At 35.2% G+C, this 24,316-nt stretch overlaps 1 protein-coding gene and 1 long non-coding RNA gene across 2 annotated transcripts; both read right to left on the reverse strand.

The window, feature by feature from the left end:
- Positions 1–1,878: 1,878 nt before the first annotated feature.
- Positions 1,879–24,103, reverse strand: LOC110839607 (PR domain zinc finger protein 10-like). The gene is given in 23 exon segments (XM_087349798.1): positions 1,879–2,690; positions 5,457–5,524; positions 5,765–5,938; positions 6,364–6,447; positions 6,803–6,991; positions 7,668–7,775; positions 9,058–9,156; positions 10,693–10,776; positions 11,600–11,718; positions 12,542–12,653; positions 13,026–13,181; positions 13,801–14,005; positions 14,461–14,547; positions 14,892–15,037; positions 18,692–18,811; positions 18,935–19,038; positions 19,660–19,770; positions 19,773–19,859; positions 20,032–20,211; positions 21,021–21,218; positions 22,970–23,182; positions 23,574–23,753; positions 23,843–24,103. Coding segments are annotated over 23 exon segments (3,294 nt in total). The 5' UTR covers positions 24,075–24,103; the 3' UTR covers positions 1,879–2,452.
- Positions 15,346–18,678, reverse strand: LOC147873740 (uncharacterized). Its single transcript, XR_015535314.1, has 3 exons — positions 17,676–18,678; positions 16,315–16,514; positions 15,346–15,466 (listed from the first exon to the last, which is right to left on the reverse strand). It is a non-coding gene; the product is annotated as an uncharacterized LOC147873740 (long non-coding RNA).
- Positions 24,104–24,316: the final 213 nt, after the last annotated feature.

A 24,316-nucleotide genomic window follows, 5' to 3' on the forward strand; every position in this document is an offset into this window, starting at 1 on the left:
GGAGATACGGTGATGTCTCCAGAAGCGCCTCTTTTAATGAATCCTGTTCTTCGTCGTCTTCATCCACAAATGTCTCTCCTATCCAATTCACCGTCCATTTGATGCGTTTCGCATGTGCTGAATATATCTGCCATTTAAAAAGCGATAATGGCTGGTATGTCAGACTCAACTCTAAAGTCCTGTATAATAATTGAAAAAATTAATGACTAAGACTACACTAATAAGCGGCAATGCTCTCGCTAAGACTTGCACTCATAACCAAGTGTCCAGAGATTATAGGTAACCTTAACATCAACTGTTGTGGTTAGCTATAACCTTTTCATAATCTCTTACTTTTAAATTCAAATAATTTTCAAGTTGCATTTTCAAATGATCTGTATGAATTATGATCATGGTACTTTAACCAAATGGACCAGTCATTCACACTTGGGAAACTACTTTATTTCATACAAATTTCTTTCGCTTTCTGAACACCATTTGAAACAGTGAAATGTTTCCATCCACTGAAAGAATCCAATTTTATTGTGCCAAATCATATTCAGAATATATTATGACATTCCCAGTCTGCCTCACTTCTCTGAAATTCTATTATCCTTTCATCTACCCTTTAGATCTTCTATTTCTTCTCTCGAGATTTTCCAAACAAAATTATGTATGCATTTCTTAAGTCCCCAAACAACGCAGAATCTCATTGCTAACAAATAGGAGATATGTCCATGTGATAATGTGGAGCCAAGTAAGTATCCATTAGACCAACAAAGCATATTTAACACCACAGAATTCAAAACCATATAATTACTTATATTCGTCAAGAAGCGGATTAACAGACCCCTCAATCCAGTTGGTTTGATCAGTCACCAGATTTAACGTCAGGTTCGGATGCGAATGAGAAACAAATTCCTCTTTCAGAATTTCAGCTCTCTGTGAAGATGAGTGTACAAACAAGGTCAATACAGAACACGTCTCTTGCAGCATTTCAATATGCACATGGCAAAATATCTATTGCCACACAAAAAACTTGTGTCGATCCTTATTTGCAATCTGTGATCCGCTCTGGTTCAAGTCAAATTCTCTCTCCACACACACATATATGAAGTCTTCATGGCAGGCGATGAGATCTACAATATTTAACACTGAGACTTCTCCGAAGTTGAAACTAATGGTGTCTACTGCCTTACCTTCACCTCTGCCGAAGTAGCCACTGTCTCACCGGTCAGGAGATTATGCGTCTTTGTGTAGAGCAGCCGCTTATATTTATTCAACAGCTTCTTGTTGCAAGCCATGTGATGTGGCAAATACATTCCTTTTCCAGAAGAATGGTCTGGCGACTTTCCTCTCCGTGTGAAATACGCGTGAATATATAAAGATCCATTGTTCTGCACAGCGTAGACAAGACAAAACAAAAATGCAAATTCTTAACCAAATTGCACAAAATACCCACTAACGTACAATATACAAATGGATTCACTGAAGCTCAAAAGGCTACAATTAAGATCTATAAGAAGTATTTTAATATTATCCACACATTTCAACTTCCAGAACTTGCAGTAACTAATTATTTTTTAAAGAAGTACCTCCCAGTCCTGTATCAGATTCATTAATGAATACAGTGCACTTATAACTACTATATTTACCTCTGATACCTTCAATTCAATATTGTGTACACATGTTCCATCGTTATTAGAACCACTACTCCAGTCCCCATAAACAATACCCTTTTCACTAAAAAAATCAAGGCTTCTGGGTCACTAAGGTTATTAAACCTTTCACTCTCTGATAAGTATACATATAAATCCTGTTGGGAAATAAATAACAATTTTAAATTAAATTGAACATTTCCTATAAATATTTGACAGTTCCTAGAGTAAAAAATTTCAACTGTATTAATACATTTAATTCACACCCTGAATCACAAGTACATTAGAACTTCCCTTAATAAGAGGTATATGATGAATCACCCCCTTTGACCAAACACCATAATGAGAAAGCACACTAACTAAATAGATGGCTTATGGAACCTGAAGGTTCATCACTGAATTAACCAAAACCCTCATTAAAATCATCAGCATATGCCAATAGCTGATGTGTCCCATTCAATTGCAAACCCTCCTGTCTATCCTGGACTTTCCTGACGGCGTATTCTAGCGCAAAGTTAAACAGCAATGGAAATACAGCATCTCCTTATTTCAGACAATTCTTCATGGAAAATGAGTCAGATAAATATTTACCTATACAAATTTTGCTAGAAGCTTGGGTTCCCTAAGCCATCTAGTCAATTAATTGATTTTACAAATCGTTTTGTCAATATGAGGGATCACCCTGGGCTTCGTGATTCTCTATGACATTCAAAGGTACCAGAAAATCATTCCTTATATAAAACTGTTCAAGGACAGTTTTATGTACAGACGAATACTACAAACACTCAGTCCTGATCAAATATGCCTGTATATTTTCAAACTAAATATTTTATTATATTGACCATAACAGTTCCATTCTTAAATACATTGAAAGCTGGCAATTTAGTGGAAACAGGGCTACCAGGAACAGGCTCAACTGAGGCTGGCCTTTGGAAAAAAGATGCGATGAAATAGATGACAATATCCCTCATAACCAGGGTCTTGACGACCGCAAAAATTGATTCCAATTCTGAGGGCTGGTATCCCTCGTTCTTGTGCAACTTCCACCGCAAACTGAAAAATGGAAAACGCAATATGATCTTCCACCTCTTATTACTAATTCTGGAAAGGTATAGGTTCACTTTGGGTATCTGTACCTTTTCAAGCAATGAACACATTTTAAATTCTACCACTATTGTCATAGAAATGTACGATAAATAAAAGTACTACTGTGTCGAAACGTCTTTCCAGGGTAGCCAAAGTCATATTGCTTACGTAGGATTTGAGATATTCAGTTTCAAATACCAGATAGAAGTATCTTGAGAAAATAATTGTTTTATACTTGTCAGTGATAAGAACGTACAAATATTGCAAGGCCAGGTAATAGGGCTGTGTATTCGCCTTGTAATTATCTGTGCTTTGTTCCTGCAATCAGAGCATAAAAGTGTGAAAACAGTACTCGAATTGCTTTCAGCATACCATATTTCACAAAAGTACTTCATAAAATTAAGTACTGTGCAGTTACTTTTAATAACCTACAGCAAATGTTTAAAGTAATTCATTTGAATAATACAATGCAGAAAAAAGGTTCAGTTTGACAGCCAAAGAAAATTATTAAATGTAAACTCATATTCTTTTTAAAATATTATATTATTATTTAAACATATACTCAAACCATCAGTAAAAGTAAATATTGAAAATTCAAGTGATAGGGAAATCAGACCAGTCACAACAGTTTGAATAGGGATGGGACATGAAGATGGTAAACAAATTTCTGATTGATCGACAAATTACACCTATTTACATTATCTACCAATTTCATGCACATGTAGATAGCTGTCTTTTGGAATGTAGAAGTTTATGAACACTGGTAAACTTCAGCCAGGCTACAAAGCACTAAGTCCCAGAAGACAGCCATCTTTGTACTCACCACTGTGAGTACCTCAAATCGCACTTAACACACACGTGCTTTCACTCTCCTTTCACATCCCTTGAAATGTCCATTGAAAACGTACAAATAAAATTTTGGTGGGGAGATGGTGTTTCAGTGCCATATGAAAGACTAAATATCGACATAACAACAACTGCATAAAAATGTATCCACATTACAAAACACTTAAATACAGTGTTCATTTTTAAAACAATTATTGCACTTCTTGCATGACAATGGTGTGAAATTAAACACCTGTAAATAACAGTTTCAGTCTGAATTAGCTACTTCAGTGCAGCAAATACATGTATGTGATTGCTTTCGTAACAAACGTTCGTCATCTGACTTGACAAACTTACAATCATTTTGCAGTTGAAACAGTTGGGGGCAAAAATAAAGAGGCAAATAATATTCCAACAGGAAGGAAATAAATGCCCCACCCCACAATATTTTACAACTGCAAAAGCATTTGACATAAACAAACACGTGCCAGCAAATGGAAATGGACGATGCCCATTCCTTAAATATTGGTCCATAGCCTATTGGAAGGATATCAATATTTCTATATTGCAACAAGTTAATACTTCATTTACTCGAATAACAGACTACCAAAAACATCAGACACTTCAACATCTTTATTAATGTCTAATTCAGAATTAAAATATTGTCTAATATTCAAGTAAATATAGTACTCCATAAATTGCCACAGCACTGGCAAAATCAAACTAGATCCTTCATTGGCCTACATATTTCTATACAAATATCCAAAATATCAGAAATAAAAATTTCTGCTATTAACGTCACATGATAAAGATGATTCAAGTGCTGCACCTTTCAAGGCTATTCTATTGCCATATACATTTTGTGTGTAAGCACTGTCTATTACAGAGAATTACAGCAACACTCACAAAGACAGGATGATTGATTTAGAATGGGTCTGACAGTACTTCAATTGGTGAGCATAAACATTGAAATCACAACCCAAAAACAAACAAGTAGAAAAGTTTACTGCTATGACAAGTATATAACCTGTTACAAATTAAAGTCCCCCGCATAATTAGGGGACAAACAATTTCATTTAACTCAATAAGATTAGAAACTGTCTGTTTAGTGTATTAGGCAAGAATGCTATTCAACTATACATCAATCCCCAAAATATAATCATTTACCAATGTTCTAACTACTGTTCACACTCAAAAACTATGCCTACTGGACACATTTAACAACAGTACATATCTTAATTATCTCTTGACAGCGGATTAAAATTAAATAAATAGAACTTTTATCAAGCTCAAATAAGTAAATGACTATACATTTAATAAATATATCAGCAACTGCAGCACTAAATTTCTTTGCATTGATAAATTATGAATCCGCATATCGTGCGATCTGACAAAAAGCAGGTATAAAGTCACTAATTATCTCCATTTTAAAAACACTTTCTGTTAAGATTACAGTCCCTCTTAAAAATCCTCCTTTTTCTTATGGAAGTGATAATATTGCTCCGTGCACTCCGAAAGCTCCGCTTCTTAAAATCTACTCACACATTATCATAAGAGTGAACTGTTCTTCTGGTGCAATAAAATAACATCAGTATTATCTAAACTCCATCAAAAAACAAAGGCAGCCGGTCTTAAAACTAAAAGCCACGCAGGCTCTACAAGATTAAAAAAAGAAGTAAACCAGCCACATTCCACTGAATCTGTAATAATATGATACTGACAACTGAAAGCTTCTTACTTACGAATTCAAACCAATACCATCAGCAAATTTTTTTCTCTCTCAAACAAATAACATTACAAACCTATTCAAACCCTTATATTCATGCCAAACCTCACAGATTCCAAACAAAGCATTACGAGATGCACCGATCTACAATGCACTACACAAAAAAATCCTCATTCTCCCACCTGCATGTGTTGCCAGGTTTCAGCCTCCACAATAAAACAACACTCGCGTCATCTCTGTACAAACAAAGCTGCAACAGAGCAGATTCTACATCAAAGTAAATCCTACACATGTATCCGAAGATTACAATTATTCCTGCAGAAATAAAAAAAATATATACACGTCAGTCAACTATCATATCACTACTTTATGTGCGAATTGCTTCACAAAAATTTTCAACAGCCAATCACTATCAATCTTCTATTTGAACACAGACCATAATGGTCAAGTTTATTTGCTAGTGCAATGTTGACAAACAGTCGGTACTGACCTGCTGGTTCTGAGGCAGCAGATCAATGTGTTTCTTGCGTTGGTGTTGCAGTAACTTTGCTTTTGATGCATACTGCTTGTGCCACCAGGGACAGCCATGTGGATGTGTTGTTACGCTGCCTACAGTCTGTGAGAATGTTGGGTTTGGTATGCCTGGTATCTCTGGAATGCCTCCCTGATGTGAGAGTCGCAAAAATCAACCTTAATACCGACTGTAAATTGCTACCCCCTTCATCAGAGCAAAAAATGATTCATCACCCTGATGATGGAGGCAGCAAAAATCTCTGAAACTATGGTAAACTTCTAACAGACAACATGGTGCTACAAACAAGAATACAGTCATGTTTGGACTCACCACTGTGAAAACCTCAAATCCTACTATGTTACTCCTTTGCTCAAAGAAAATTATAAATATTGAGGATAATTAACTTGGTAACATAAAAATAATGGTTTCAATTGTCTGGTGCACACGTTTTTTCTACTTAACACGTGAGACATAACTCCATAAAGGCACTGAAACTATTGTGATGGACAATATTTATACAGAGAGGACTCTAAAGGCAATTCTTTTACTTGTCAATGACAGCAAATATCATTTACCTTTCGTCGGTTGCTCATTCGCAACTCTGCTCCAGGGTGATTTTTCAAGATGTGAGCCTTTCTCTTCGAACTACTTCTATAAATCTGAAAAGAATGCCAACAAAACCAGTCCTTAATACACGTAACTGCTCTACATAGTACTTGAAACAGATGAACTGGAAGGAAGGTTATGTAAAACGTGAATTAATTATTTAATGATGATAGCTGTCTTTTGGGTTGTAGCGTGATGACTCATCACCCTGATGATGGAGGCAGCAAGTACCTCTGAAATACTGCTAAACATCTACCAGACTACACAGTTCTACAACCCTGAAGACAGCCATCTTCACACTCACTTATTACATAAGAGAATAATAAGCACAAATATGACATAAAAATGTACCACAACTGATCTATGACACCATCTTACAATCAATAGTTAATAAAAAATTATAGTCACCTTTTCACAATACTGACAGTAATAGTCTCGGGTTGTTTTCAGGATCGGCAAATTAAGTTCAGCAACAGAATCAGGACTGATGTCAGGATGATGCTTTGCCAGGTGATTCACAAGCATTCCATGGCACTTAAACCCCAAGAGGCAAGTCTGGCATTTGTAGATAAATCGATGATAATCTGTTGGAGAAACCTGAAACATGATATTCATGCCATATCACAATCATACCAAAAATATGACAGCTACCTAACAACAAGTTTATCAGACGTTTGTTATGAGAACCAACCAGATATCAAAAGTTTTGAACCATGATGACAAAATCCCTAACATGTCACAAATAGACATGCCTTCTGGAAGAAAGGTTCGCGGGTTCAAACCCGGCTGAGGTCTATGGATTTTTAAGGGTGATAAAAATCCGTAGCACAACTTACTTCAAAGGGGAAGTAAAGCCGGTGGTCCCATGTCATAGATCAAAGACATGTAAAGGAACCTTACGAACATGAACGAGATGTTTCGTAAGCAAAATTCAGCGGCCATTTCTCACCCAAGTCTCTCTTGAATCACTACTAGATGGCTCTAGCAGACAAATCAGGATTGAGTAGAAATTGTGCAGAGGCAGTGGGCTTGTCACTCACTACTCACAAATGCACACTTCAAAAGACAAAGAAACCTCCCACATGGAAGGAGGCCAAGGCTCGACTTTGGGCTGTTGCGCCATAGAAGAAGAAGAACGTATTAAGTTACCTGAAAGACGGTATAAGCAACTACAGTACTGAAACTGATAACCATTCAAGATAAAGTTAATATTTCCCACTTTCCTCATTGCAACTGAAAAACTAAACAGAGCTGCAACACAGGATAACTTTACCTGTACCTTGGGCATGAATTTCTTGGCAGTTGGCGTGTGATAAGGTTTCGTGGAAAGTCGCAGTTCCTGTTCGGTCGAATGCATACGTTCCATGACGCATGTCATTGACTTTCAATTGTTTTACATTATAAAAGACTTTCAATTTACGCCGATTCCGTTTACGCAGGTTCGTCTAGGAACGCATTCTGGCGTAAATCGAGGACTATCTGTATATTAACTCCACCCAACACAAAAGGAAGCAAACAAAACTATGGGTCATTATAAAAAGGTAACAACAGCCCAAGCACTGCACGTTGTACCAAACCACTACAGAACAACTAACAGGAAGCAAAAACCATACAATGATATGTATAAAGTAAATAAAAATATATATAATAACCTTTGAGACATTAATCAGTTTGCATTTTGCCAATCTGATATTGTCTACTTAAAAGAAACCATGGTCAATTTACCAGCTGTTATCTGCTCTTATTAATTTATTGTAAGGGAAAAACTTTACATGGTAAGAATATGTGAGAAATACTTACAGCAGTAAGATCCTAAAGTATAGAAACACAGAATAGTATTACCATCTGGGCTGTAGTCTCCTTAAGCTTACAGTTTGTTGAAAGATGCACACTTACAGTGTCATTACACACATTATTTAGTTTAACAAACTCACATGAAAAACCACTAATGATCTAAAAATTTTCAGGACAGTCTAAGTGATTTTAATATAAAAGCTGAATTAATTACGGATTATCACATAACTGGCACGTGGTCTGAAGTCTAATGTACCAGTTATACTGAATCTCTGTGATGGTACAGTTTCATTAATGAGAATCAAAAATCAAAAACTGTTGTAATAATTAACTACATTCCACCATATCACTTCAATAACAACTTAATTTTTATTAACTATCAAGTACAACTTACTTTCAAGTATTGTATTGCTCCAGAAAATGAATATAAGCTCCCCCCTCCAAAAATAGGGCACATAATAAAATACTGAAACCACAGATATGTTATAAGTTACAAATGATGGTCTATTGAAACTAAAGTTATTAACTTTATCCATTTATCTTCTTAAACTCTGCTTAATTATAAAAATCCATTATAAAATTAGTTTAAAATTAAGTACGTGAAACATAAATTACAGGGAACATTCTACATCAAGCGAGGAAGTGTAAAATGTCCAGCTTTTACATAAACTCCACCTGTGTTTAATTCAATCTCCGAAATTAGTTATGCCTTGAACGCAGCACCAGCTTAAATGTGAACGAATGTTGTTATATCTTTCATGGTCTGAAACTCATCATTATGTAATATGGTAGCAGAAGGGTATAAAAGCGGGAAACCACGCACCTTCAAAACACTAAAAGACTGTAAAGTTGAGTCACGTCACCCAAACAGATATATGCCAGTCCTTCAACCCTGCATATGAAGGAAGGAAGAAAGAGTAAGGTTACCTGAGCATATGCATTCTGAGTTTGTCGAGCGTTGGGAAATTATGTAACTCTTCTACGCATCAAAAGTTTTTACTCCACAAAGATACATTACCATTAATGTATAACCTAAAATAACCTAACCAAAAAATAATGATTAACCACAAGCTTACTGACCAGAAGGGTCACTGGCCAGCTGCAGATGACATTCTATAGGGAAAGCATATGCTTCATTGCACATAAAATTAAAATGTAAATCTTCATATTCTGCGCAAAACACAGTACAATCTTTTTTACACAACTATTAAAAAGCAAGTGAACTTTGCATACAATACAATAATTCAAGATTTCCCCCAAAACATTTGATCCATTGTTTCAGACACTACCAAAAAACTGCATTATGGATGATGCCTAAAACTTCTTTTGGGCTTGAGCCACACATCATTTGAGGGAGTCCTTTGAACATTACTGCAACTGTCTTATCTTATGTATTAGACAATGTCGCAGAAACTGAAGTGCAAGAACGCATCACAGTTCTGGTGTTTTAAACAATTTCAAATATGTAATGAAGATAGGAGTTTATTCATATAGAAAATATGTTTCAATTACTTTCATACACGAAACAAAGCAAAATATCATATTATAGTTTTCACTAATTTAATCCTCTTATATGAAATGGAGAGGGGCAATGTGGTCACAGAATTCACTGCACATTACCGAACCATCATGGCATGACTAGCATTTCTGTAACAAAGCAGCGTTTCATCTTGCTGAAAAAAAAATCCAATTTCTCCTTTCATCTTCGGAAAGATGACATTCTCCAGCATATCCATATAAATGTTTCCGGATGCTGCAGTCTTGGCAAACAAAGAGGTCCTATAACTTTGTTATGAAGGCCACACTAATTAAATGATTTACAGGTATACTGGATAGTTTTATGGTGATTTTTAGATTTTATGTCAACGGGGTGGATAACAAGTACAATTAATACATACAGGGAGCATTTAATTACAGATTTGCTAAGGTGTGTGTGCAAGTTGAAAACAGGTATCAGTTAGATATCTGTCATGCCATAAAAGGATCGAATGTGGAAATATATTGACAGAATGTTTTCAGTTAATTTTCATTTAATTTTCATTTCAGGTAGTAATTAACAACATACAGCATCCTAAAACTCCAGAGTGACTTTCTGGACATACTGTATCAGAAAATAGTAGCCTGATCATGGTTTCCTCTTTTGTGTAAATTACATTGGCGTGTCTTGGTTAATACTGGTTTACGACACATGAACAAATGAAAGAAAATCTGAATAGATTGATAAATGTTTTAGCACAACAATGCAAAAATGAGATATTCCAAAGTTTAGGAATCAGGGTATCCAATGCTGCCAATAAACCAAACAAATATTGACATAAAAATACAAGGCGAACACTTAATAACACATTATCAGTCAACAGTTGCATGTCATCAAAAGTATTCATACCAACATATATAAAAATAGAGAATAAAGAATGAGCGAGCAAACAGAACATCGGATGAGAATGAACTGGCGGCTGGGCACCTGAGCATGTGGAGCTTCAATTTATCCGGGCGGGAAATTCTTTTTCGCACAGTCCACATGGGAATCGCTTGCCACCATGGAATGCACGCACATGCTTGCGTATCTGATTGTACTCGTCAAACACCTGGTAGGACAACAGTGTCATTAAACAGTGTTTCAAATTTGTCATAGGCACAAAGAACAGTCAACACTGTTTCCGTCCTCTGCATATTTCACGTAACGCTCCAATACTAGTGGTTCTGTGTTCAAGTTGAAAGTGTGTAAACAGCAAGGACAAAATCCTTCTGAAATAATGCCTAACTAAAAATAAGCTCTCAGGATTATTAACATAAGAGAGAATTAAAATATACGAATATATGAAGGTTATTCAAATTCAGTCCTCATGAAATTACTTTCAATGGCCTGTACTCCTTTGTCCAGAACAAACTCTGAACAAATTTCATTTGAAGGAGCGTCATATACGGAAAGCATATATATTTAAAAGGTTTCCAAGAATTAATCTGTGCCTTCCTCCTTAGGTAATGACTATAAATGCACAGCCATATAACCAGTCATCTGCTCATCCCACCATCAAAGCAGTACAAGCACCCACACTCGTCAACTACCGGACGTGCATCTCAGCTCACTCATCCGTCCGCCCATCCATCCAGCCATCTATACCCATGCCGTTAATTTAGCACATTTCAAATACACGGGCATAACCGTTCATGGATTACCGACATTAAATTTGCAGATAACCCCTTACAACTATGTGGTAACAATGTTGGTATTGCTGATGAGAGGAATTTATCATGTTCTTCATCGGATATTTCTTCAGTTCATTTGAAATTTACAGGCATTTGGGGAACACGTCTAAACACTGGAAAAAGGTACAGACAAGTTCACTAGAAACACTGTACAAAGCCTTTATTCCTGTTTCTGAAGTAACATAAATAATGAAAGCTCACCTTACTGCACTGCAGACAAGTAAATAATCCATTTTCTGAGTGAATGTGCGTATGTTCTTTCAAAGCAAGGACCTGGTCAAAGACTGCCTTGCAAATTGGACATTCATAGATCTTCTTCTCTATTTGAAATGAGACAAACAGTGATAAGTGTTAACAGAAAAAAGAAATAAAGATGGAAGCCACATTTTGGGCAATGTGTAATAAATTTAAACAGGCACTCCTTTCATGTTTTAAAAACAAACCCAATAACCCCTTTACTAGGAGCTTCTCGTTACTCTACTCTTAAATTATCATTTAATTAGCATGAATTAGGTTGAACTGTACAAATTAATTTACACATTTTTAAAAGTTATATTTAAACCAGCACACGAAAATGTTAAGACACCTGAAGCATATAAATGATTGAATGATTTCTGGTCTTGTCATTGTTATTTCCCAATGTGTTGTATGTAGCTATTTGAAATCAGCTGTAATAAGTTCAGTGAGGACAAATAAATAAAACAACCTGAAATTACTTTATGAAGTTTATATCTCTTGCTTCAACTTGTTATCCATAGGAAACAATGTAAAATCTGAAGCATACAAATAAAAATTATTATAAATTTGTTCTTAGCTTCCACAATATGAATTTATTTGAAACATGATGTTCAAGTCTTCAAAAATAACAGGATGTCAGGCTTCTTATGATAACTTTAACCTCCACATTAGAATCTGGAGTAAAACATGTTGTTTTATATACCTGACAAGTTGTACTGTTTTAAAGATTCTGTTAGTGAAAAAAATCAGACTGCCTGAATATTTTTATATCTAAAGCCTTCTCTCAGGTAAGCTCAGAAAATAATGCTGTTCAAAGGGTGAAATGGGAATTTATACGTCATTATTTATGGTATAAATGGAAACAATGGTATACATATTAGCGCAATTAAGAAAATGTCAACAAACCTCTGTGAATTTTTATGTGGCAAGCCAGAGCAGAATTATTGAGGAAACGCTTATAGCATATGTCACACTGCAGGGGCTTGAATTCTTAAGCCCTGTGTACCAACATGTGATGCTGTAAAGCACAAGTACGCCTGCGATACACAAACAGCAAATCGATAAAACACACAATTTTACGGCACATTCTCGTAACAGACTGAAATAAAAAACTAAACTTCCTCGCTCTAAGACAAATTCTTCTGAATTTTTAAAAAGTTTTATAAAGGGAAATAAGACTGGAATGAGAACTGCACACATTCAGTCCCTTAACCAAGTAAAGGTTACAGAAATAATGTCCCTGTGTTCAAGAACCATGTCATGAAAACACGAGGCATTCTGAGCAACAGGATCAAAGCCACCAAAATAAAGTTCTGAGTAGACAAACCTCAAAGTCAATACATATGGTCTGTTCACCTATTAGAAACAATTAGATTTTACATTTTCTCACCTGAACGCGATCTTCTGCTGCAAAGCTCTTGTAACAAAGATCACACTTCCATGGCTTCGCAGGGTTTACAGAACGCAAGCGAGAGCGTAGCTGTGGAGCAGTTGGTTTACTATGCGCTGATACATGTTCAATCAGTTCCTTTTTGCTAGGGAATTCCTGGGGGAAAGAGATATATACATGCATCCATTATACACACGAGCAGTTATATTTAGTATTCAGCCTAACAGATTGAAACACTGATACACAAAAGAAAAAGTACATCACAGATACTTTAAGTCAACAGGCCTGTGTACCTCCCCTAAAATAAAAAATGCAGAATTATATAGCAAGAAAAAAAAATCTGAAAACTGCCGATTAATTATTCAAATAATTTATATTTGAATAATCATCCAATTATCACTTTTGAAAACATTTAATTTAAAACCACCAGACCTTCGTGTATGTGTTTATCGTTATTCTGCTCTACTTTTAATAATTCAGTCACAGGATTACCTGTTTCATTATTTGGAAATTGTTTAAAATACAAAATAAATAATACACATTTTTGTACATTTAATTTCAATTGATATATTCTAAATCTACTGGAACTATACTACCATTACAGAGTAAAATGTAATTTAATAAATCAGTTCATTTTCTTTAATGTTATATGGTCTGAGCTACTGACAGTGCCATTATAGAAACAGTGTGTGAGCAAACATTTTCTGAAATTTTCAAATTGTCACTATTTGCAATTCATTCCCTGGTACTGAACACTGTACAGTGTGAAACATACCTGTGTACACTGCGGACACTACACATCACCATTTTGTACAAGAAATTCCCCAGCATGGTACACTGAATAGAAAACAGATGGCAGTCCAGTGATAATTTCTGTTTCTTCTAAGTTGTCTGCTGCATGGGCTAGAGTATGAAGATTCAAGACTGACGCACTGGTGAAAGTCAGTCTGCAGTGTGAACATAACCACTCATTACCAGGCCTGAAACGTAAAGAATATCATTCTTAAATATTGCCTACATGGCAACGGCTGCAAGCCTCGGTAACATTTCGTTAACTCGCTAGTTTCTTACGGTGGGGAGCTGTTAGCCTCCAATCCAACCCCCAAGCTGGAGGACCACATGACTACTTATTAAAAATATTCATACCAACCTTTCATATCTGGAAACCTTTTCAAAATACTGAAAGCAACACAAAAAAAAATATCAATACGACAGTAGTTCATACAAAATAACATCTCCATTAAAACTAAATCTATGTAAACAACTGTATTTAAAAATAGCTTTGCAGCTTCTGAATTATTTAATCAAAATCTGTAAGAACAAAATCCATTATCTGTGATGAACAGAGTCCAAGTTCAAACCACTACCAAACACTTAACTTTCAACATTTAAAATCATTTGTCATCAGTAAACACTAATTCACGACTTAACTCACTCTGGTGGCTTCTTCTTCATAACTGTGTTGGCAGTAAGTTTCCCACTGTTGTCACTGCCATAATGTTTATGCTGTTTTCGAACATGCCTGTAACACAAAAAGTATCACACTAAAAATAAGACAGTGCAAAGATAAAGCGAATAAAAATGTACCGTGTTACTAAAATTTGCTCTTTTATATTCGTCCACTTATATTTCATATCCACAACACTAACAATCCTACAACAATTTTAGACCAGGACATTAGAAGTCTACTTATAATTCAAAGCTTAAGTAACTAAGCAAAATTAATTAAAATTATGAGGAAATATTAGGTATCTTATTTGTATTCAACAGGAAAGTTTCATTTTCATTGGCTGAAACACCCGATAAAGCTAACAATAAACACGTACATTGAGGATACTCTAAGGTCACAAACGACAAGTTCCTGACCTGTCTCTGTTGTGCACATGACAGAACTGATGTCCACAAATTTCACAAATGTACTTCTTCTCCCCAACATGCAGAAGCTGGTGTCGTTTCAAACTGTAGTTGCAAGGAAAGGCTCGATGACAGACATGACACTGGTAAGGGGACAACTGTAAATCCGAGAAACCACTAAAAGTGTTTCAGAAACATTTGCTTGTTATAATTAGTCATTTGAGAGATAACAACATTCGTTATCTTCATGAAATATTCTGGGATTATGTTGTATGGATGCAGACAATGTCTAGGAATGTGTTTCATCGCACTGTAAATTAATAATGTTATCATACTGCATTGTCTCCCAAAACTACTTACAATTTAAAATATGGAATTATATATACAAAACATATATCAGAATTATCAATGTTAGTCAAGCTTACTATTTTTTAATTCTAATTAAATATCCATCTGAGAGTACTTACTTCAGTACGTTTATCACCATCTGACTTAAATTTCTTTGGTGTAAAATGTGACACACCTTTGCGCCTAAACGTTCGCCCAGATTTCTTAGACTTTGATTTCTTAGGTTCTCCGTCTTCCTCCTATGTGAAATAAATTCACGTGTCAGAAAAACAGAAGTATGATACACATTGTGATTACAGCAGCTTGCATAAAATCTATGCAGATTTACAACATTTAGGCTTATAAAACCACGCCCAACTCACACGTTCATTGTCATGAACATTCAAGTGCTTCTGTAGCTCTTCTGAGCTGACAAATTTCTCATTATATTCAAAGCATGGCCACATATGTTCCAGGTCTTCAACAGCTAGAATACAAATGAAATTCATATTACACCAACATGCAAAATACAAAAGTTACAATTTTTAGAAATAAAACAACAGCTTCAGTTACAGAAACTTCAATGAGCGAATTTTGATCCCTGGCCCAATCTTAATGCCACAAAAAAATAGTTAATTTTTTCTGTTGAAATAAACCTTAAATATCTGTCAAATCAACTTCTGATCGTTTTTTAAAGAAACCATCTGAATACTTATGTGCATTAGAAAGCAGTAATAAAATAATATACCTGTGGTCAACAACCAGTCTTTATACAATCTTCTTCTCACTTAAAAATTTTACTCTGTGGCCCAAGTATCTTGTGTTACACTTCTCTCCTCAGTCTGTACAACGTTACTATGCATCTCCTCCACCTACCTCATGGTTTTGACAAGAACTTTTCTACTAGTATAAGAAATAAATTTTCTGACGGAAGGTATAACAAAATGTAATTACTAGCATCTAAAGGTGTTGGTGTTGTTGGTTTGCATGCTGCCAACAAGACTCCTAAAGCAAGCTCAGTATTATACTTGAATATTTCAAAATACTAAATGAAAAAGAATATGCATCAATAACTTTATATGATCCAAAGAACCATGGAATGCATTACCTCTTTTTTCTGTGTCGGGTTGAAGCAGGGGTAGTCCTCGCTTATTGGCATACGGAAGGCTATACCATACTTGGAGTTCCTGTCGAGGGTGGATTACTCATGTAGTTGTGAATATAAAGAATGACCCTGCTGACTCAATATTAGATTCTGATCTTTGAAACTTTCAGCTCCCTGCACAAACCGCATCCAGTTAGATGAATCTATAACAGCATTGTCAAAATTGTGAATTTTTTTCTATCCTAATTTAAATTCCTTTTAAACACCAAATTCAATTATAATTAAACAAGGGATAACAACATAATAAATAATGCACCAGCTGCAGCACATAATACCACACCACTACTGATACATAATAAAGACTTCACCAATTACTCTCACTTTCAATGTCAAGTTTCAACATGGCTCCAGTTTCCGATTCCACCAACAACTCAAGCTGAGGTTCTCCTCCCCCAACCAAAATCACGTGAGGTTCATCTGCCTTTACCAGTACACCCTCAATGGGCCCAAACTGAGTTCGCTTTGGAATTCTTTTCCGAGCAAATACGCCATACACTGTTCCAAATATATGAATCATAAATCAGAGATCTTTGCCACATTATCAAATCAAATTTAATATATGTAACAATATAATGTATGGCATCCTTCCTAATCCCATCAGCAATGGATTAATGTATTAAAAATTGTAAATGAAAATGATAACACACTAACAGCAAACTAGAATTTTTCAAAACACCTCAATCCTCAAACTTAGAGCACAGAGAATTTTCCAAAATATTATCATCTTGCAGGCCTGGAATATTAAGTTAAAATAACAAATGTAATACACAACATAAATTAATAAACATTAACAAATGCCATAAATGTAAAAGATTTAATAATTTTCCACACCAAGTGCACAACATATTTACAGTCCATGTGAAATGACACAACAGTGATGGTAATAAACAATCTTCCTGTTTCACATCAATCTGACCTAAAATACAAGCCTTTTCACTATGTGCAAATGCTTTCAGTTTGATGTTATTTTACATATTGAAGGTCCAAAATTCAATGGCTGATTGGTGAAACTAACAACTGCATCTTCAAAGATCCAATCTTACTGCAGTCACATGACTACATGTTACACAGTGAGAAACATGTATGACAAAACACCAAAGTTCCATCATACAATTTCATTGCATACATTAAACATTTTAATGCTGTTAAATTGAATATATATGCATACAAAAGGAAATTATTATAATTATTTATTATTAATAATTCTTTTTACTTGGAATCTGTACAATAAAATGAATTACCAAATGTTCATAACCTCAATTATTTTATATTTATCGCAGCAATATTTAACTGTCCTTACTCACCTGGTGATCCATCAGATGTCCCAACTTTGTTAATTGCCAAATAAGAGACTGGTAAACTGGCCCAGGCCCTTGAAGGGACGGGCTTGTCACATAAAGTCTGCACTCGATGCCGATGGCAGCCATGCTCATACGAGTTGTGACATTCTTCACACCCTTTAACTGTCTTACAATGTTTTGTGGCTCCAAACTGAACATCATCTCAACTTTAAAAAACATCATCCTTCTCTACATCACCCTGCCAGTTCACGTGACAAGCAAGACAAACCAAAGTTAGTAAATATATCTACACAAAGTTGACGTAATATTTTCAGAAAAAATAGAATGTAGTACAGGAAAAAACACTGAAGTTACAAATCACATGAACCACAGCCTTTCTAGAGTAGCTAGCAGTCACTCAGCTGGTCAACTAATGCAATACCTTTTACGAATCTGAGAGTTCATTCCCATGTTTACAAGAACCTGCAACTGAAATCAATTGTGAGCTAGATGATGTCACTTGTACGCATGAAATCAGAATATTATAACTAGTATACAGAATTTTAAAGAAATTGTTCCTTAATATCATGTCCAGTTTCAAACATACAGTATCAACCATTACCTGCTTACTTCATGAGATAGAAAATAATATATTATGTACAGCCCAGAAAGTAATTCATCACATTAAAAAAAACACTAGAGGAGACAAATTAAACTTTCATTCATGCAAGCTTCGACACTATCCCATCTAACTGCAGAACTTCAAATTATAAGCTTGTTATAATTAGTCATTTGAGAGATAACAACATTCGTTATCTTCATGAAATATTCTGGGATTATGTTGTATGGATGCAGACAATGTCTAGGAATGTGTTTCATCGCACTGTAAATTAATAATGTTATCATACTGCATTGTCTCCCAAAACTACTTACAATTTAAAATATGGAATTATATATACAAAACATATATCAGAATTATCAATGTTAGTCAAGCTTACTATTTTTTAATTCTAATTAAATATCCATCTGAGAGTACTTACTTCAGTACGTTTATCACCATCTGACTTAAATTTCTTTGGTGTAAAATGTGACACACCTTTGCGCCTAAACGTTCGCCCAGATTTCTTAGACTTTGATTTCTTAGGTTCTCCGTCTTCCTCCTATGTGAAATAAATTCACGTGTCAGAAAAACAGAAGTATGATACACATTGTGATTACAGCAGCTTGCATAAAATCTATGCAGATTTACAACATTTAGGCTTATAAAACCACGCCCAACTCACACGTTCATTGTCATGAACATTCAAGTGCTTCTGTAGCTCTTCTGAGCTGACAAATTTCTCATTATATTCAAAGCATGGCCACATATGTTCCAGGTCTTCAACAGCTAGAATACAAATGAAATTCATATTACACCAACATGCAAAATACAAAAGTTACAATTTTTAGAAATAAAACAACAGCTTCAGTTACAGAAACTTCAATGAGCGAATTTTGATCCCTGGCCCAATCTTAATGCCACAAAAAAATAGTTAATTTTTTCTGTTGAAATAAACCTTAAATATCTGTCAAATCAACTTCTGATCGTTTTTTAAAGAAACCATCTGAATACTTATGTGCATTAGAAAGCAGTAATAAAATAATATACCTGTGGTCAACAACCAGTCTTTATACAATCTTCTTCTCACTTAAAAATTTTACTCTGTGGCCCAAGTATCTTGTGTTACACTTCTCTCCTCAGTCTGTACAACGTTACTATGCATCTCCTCCACCTACCTCATGGTTTTGACAAGAACTTTTCTACTAGTATAAGAAATAAATTTTCTGACGGAAGGTATAACAAAATGTAATTACTAGCATCTAAAGGTGTTGGTGTTGTTGGTTTGCATGCTGCCAACAAGACTCCTAAAGCAAGCTCAGTATTATACTTGAATATTTCAAAATACTAAATGAAAAAGAATATGCATCAATAACTTTATATGATCCAAAGAACCATGGAATGCATTACCTCTTTTTTCTGTGTCGGGTTGAAGCAGGGGTAGTCCTCGCTTATTGGCATACGGAAGGCTATACCATACTTGGAGTTCCTGTCGAGGGTGGATTACTCGTGTAGTTGTGAATATAAAGAATGACCCTGCTGACTCAATATTAGATTCTGATCTTTGAAACTTTCAGCTCCCTGCACAAACCGCATCCAGTTAGATGAATCTATAACAGCATTGTCAAAATTGTGAATTTTTTTCTATCCTAATTTAAATTCCTTTTAAACACCAAATTCAATTATAATTAAACAAGGGATAACAACATAATAAATAATGCACCAGCTGCAGCACATAATACCACACCACTACTGATACATAATAAAGACTTCACCAATTACTCTCACTTTCAATGTCAAGTTTCAACATGGCTCCAGTTTCCGATTCCACCAACAACTCAAGCTGAGGTTCTCCTCCCCCAACCAAAATCACGTGAGGTTCATCTGCCTTTACCAGTACACCCTCAATGGGCCCAAACTGAGTTCGCTTTGGAATTCTTTTCCGAGCAAATACGCCATACACTGTTCCAAATATATGAATCATAAATCAGAGATCTTTGCCACATTATCAAATCAAATTTAATATATGTAACAATATAATGTATGGCATCCTTCCTAATCCCATCAGCAATGGATTAATGTATTAAAAATTGTAAATGAAAATGATAACACACTAACAGCAAACTAGAATTTTTCAAAACACCTCAATCCTCAAACTTAGAGCACAGAGAATTTTCCAAAATATTATCATCTTGCAGGCCTGGAATATTAAGTTAAAATAACAAATGTAATACACAACATAAATTAATAAACATTAACAAATGCCATAAATGTAAAAGATTTAATAATTTTCCACACCAAGTGCACAACATATTTACAGTCCATGTGAAATGACACAACAGTGATGGTAATAAACAATCTTCCTGTTTCACATCAATCTGACCTAAAATACAAGCCTTTTCACTATGTGCAAATGCTTTCAGTTTGATGTTATTTTACATATTGAAGGTCCAAAATTCAATGGCTGATTGGTGAAACTAACAACTGCATCTTCAAAGATCCAATCTTACTGCAGTCACATGACTACATGTTACACAGTGAGAAACATGTATGACAAAACACCAAAGTTCCATCATACAATTTCATTGCATACATTAAACATTTTAATGCTGTTAAATTGAATATATATGCATACAAAAGGAAATTATTATAATTATTTATTATTAATAATTCTTTTTACTTGGAATCTGTACAATAAAATGAATTACCAAATGTTCATAACCTCAATTATTTTATATTTATCGCAGCAATATTTAACTGTCCTTACTCACCTGGTGATCCATCAGATGTCCCAACTTTGTTAATTGCCAAATAAGAGACTGGTAAACTGGCCCAGGCCCTTGAAGGGACGGGCTTGTCACATAAAGTCTGCACTCGATGCCGATGGCAGCCATGCTCATACGAGTTGTGACATTCTTCACACCCTTTAACTGTCTTACAATGTTTTGTGGCTCCAAACTGAACATCATCTCAACTTTAAAAAACATCATCCTTCTCTACATCACCCTGCCAGTTCACGTGACAAGCAAGACAAACCAAAGTTAGTAAATATATCTACACAAAGTTGACGTAATATTTTCAGAAAAAATAGAATGTAGTACAGGAAAAAACACTGAAGTTACAAATCACATGAACCACAGCCTTTCTAGAGTAGCTAGCAGTCACTCAGCTGGTCAACTAATGCAATACCTTTTACGAATCTGAGAGTTCATTCCCATGTTTACAAGAACCTGCAACTGAAATCAATTGTGAGCTAGATGATGTCACTTGTACGCATGAAATCAGAATATTATAACTAGTATACAGAATTTTAAAGAAATTGTTCCTTAATATCATGTCCAGTTTCAAACATACAGTATCAACCATTACCTGCTTACTTCATGAGATAGAAAATAATATATTATGTACAGCCCAGAAAGTAATTCATCACATTAAAAAAAACACTAGAGGAGACAAATTAAACTTTCATTCATGCAAGCTTCGACACTATCCCATCTAACTGCAGAACTTCAAAACCTTCTGACAACGCAAGATCATATACACTGAGATGGTGATAAAGGTATGTTACAAACAAAACACACATTCATGTGATGCCCTTAGGTGGTGAAGTCACAATTCCAACACTTAGTAATTCTGAAGGAAGTAGTAATTTTAATGCACGTGATGCCAAGAGGACAGACGAGTTCATTACAGCACTGAACCTTTTCTATTTGGAAACGTAAAAAAGATGACACTCTCAGCACAAAACTGAGGATGACAAATTTATTAGTGAGATGAAGAGCCTTTGATGTAAGAAAGAACTCAGGTCATCGACACCCCTGCTTCTTGGAAGTATTAGATCACAGATTTGGATAGAACTGAAAAATAGAGCATGCAGAAAGAATGGTATATTAGTTCTTCGGCAACCCTCATAAAAACAAACATCACAATGCTAAAACAATTGTGCTTATTCCACAAGACTTCTACATATGTCAGAATACCATCACCTAATCCGATAGCTCTTCAAACACTGTGGTTATATTTTTAAAATTTGTTACAATATAAAATACACAAGCATTAAAAAAGGTACAGTAAAAAGAATTATGTGAGAAAGAATAGCAAAATAAACTAACACAGAGCTCTGCTAAATAAGGAGTTGCATTCATTAGTAACACTTGCAATGAATCTTGTTACAGCAGTGAAATTAAGTCAGTAATCATCAAGCTGAACACACTGAATTAAGCACATACTCTTAATTATTTCCTTACGTTTTATATCACCATTGATCCAAATGTCCTCAGCTTTAAGAAATAGAGAAAACAAACACATTTTAGCACCAACTTCTACAAATGTAGGAGCAAAAACACCTTAATAACCAACATCCCATTTGACATTGCTAAACACCAAAACTAGAAAATACTGGAGTAGGAAAAGAGGACAGGTTTAGGGAAGATTCTTTACCAAAAGCAGAAAATGCAACCCACCAGACAAAATATGAAAGCTTAAAATAAACCCATGCCTCAAACTGACATTTCAGATCACGTAATCACTGACCTGCTCAAATCCTTCAAGAAGATGCCCAGTTTAATTACCCTCCAACTGAAGAAGTCTGCATTAATATTTCAGACAAGAGGATCCAGACGGGCCAAAACCCAGACTACACCTGCCATTTATGGGTGTTTAGATTCCGAATCAAGGCGGTTAAAACTTGCGCATACACAAGACCAAATCTGCTCTTCTCATTTTTTAATTAACCCACGTGTATATTCTAGCATGTAAGATTCAGTGTATGTATGTTTGAAGATTTTAACAAAACAATCTTTTAATTTTCCTTCAATATTTTTATCACTCTCTGTTTCAGTACTGCTGACTGGAATGAGCCAGAAGATAGGAAGTTTAAGAACATGTAATTTACAAGGCATGATGTCCACATCTTCACCCAACAAGGGATGTTCTACAGAAGACAGTGTTACATTTACAATTTGAAGGGACATTTGAAGAAACAAAGTTGCCTTTCCGAATCATAGCTGCACTCTTGCACGGATTAACGTTAGAACAAAAGTCACAGACTGAAGGTATACAGCATTAAAGTAAATCCATTATTACATACAGATCAAGACACAGAACATGAAAAATGCCTGCAGGGAACATGTTAGAAGTATAGACACAGTCAACAATGAACAAAATATGACAATCTACGAAGGTGCTGAAACAGAATCTAATATTTGTTTCATTATTGTAAAGTTCATCCTGCTGCGAGTTCTAGAAACGTTGCCACCCTGTTAAAAATATAAATAGTTAAAAAAGAAGCACCATATACTACAGCCATAGGCCGAGTGACTTACCTAACCTACGAACTTCGCTCTCGATACCCCCATTCACTTGCGATTCTAACAGCTTGGCATCAATTAAATCTTGTTGCTGCTCTGCGGTAACGTTTAAAGAAATGTCCAAGGGTAAAGTCGCGCCACCACGAACAACTGAATGATGCCTTACTCTCAAATCTCCCTCTTCAGTCACCAGCCCTGCGCAACAGAACGTCACAAAACTCAGATTGACGCTTTGCACGTCTTTCAAGTGAATCAGAATCTGTTTTAAAGATATCCCTACATACTGAACAACCAGGAACCTTGAGACTTGAAAGTATCAAGCACATTATCCAGCTGTTCGACATAGTACGCTTGGCCTGGATCCGAACTGTAGGTAATACTGGATCCATCACTACTGCTGATCAGCAGCTGCACGCGGCCACTCTCCGTCTTCAGTCCTCCACTCATTCCATGGTACTGCTGACTGCCATCTGGGGCACCACCAACCAACTGGAAATTGAAAATTGCAAGAGACATAAATGAAACATAATCAGCATAGATGAGACAATCACTAATTATGGTCAACCAAGATCATAAATCACACCAAGAAAAATGTATGACAAATGTTCACAAAGAAATTCAGAAAAACCACACGAAAAGAACATAAATAAGACAACAAAAAAGGATTAAATATTTTATTCTTGATTTATTAAAAGAATTAGATTAACTAACATCACAAAATAACTATAATTATCTTAAACATTCAAGTAAAAAAGACA

This window comes from Zootermopsis nevadensis, unplaced genomic scaffold (assembly GCF_977971745.1).
Source record: "Zootermopsis nevadensis isolate Lab colony 2312 unplaced genomic scaffold, Znev_1.0 Znev_ptg000016l, whole genome shotgun sequence".
Taxonomy (NCBI): Eukaryota; Metazoa; Arthropoda; class Insecta; order Blattodea; family Termopsidae; genus Zootermopsis; species Zootermopsis nevadensis.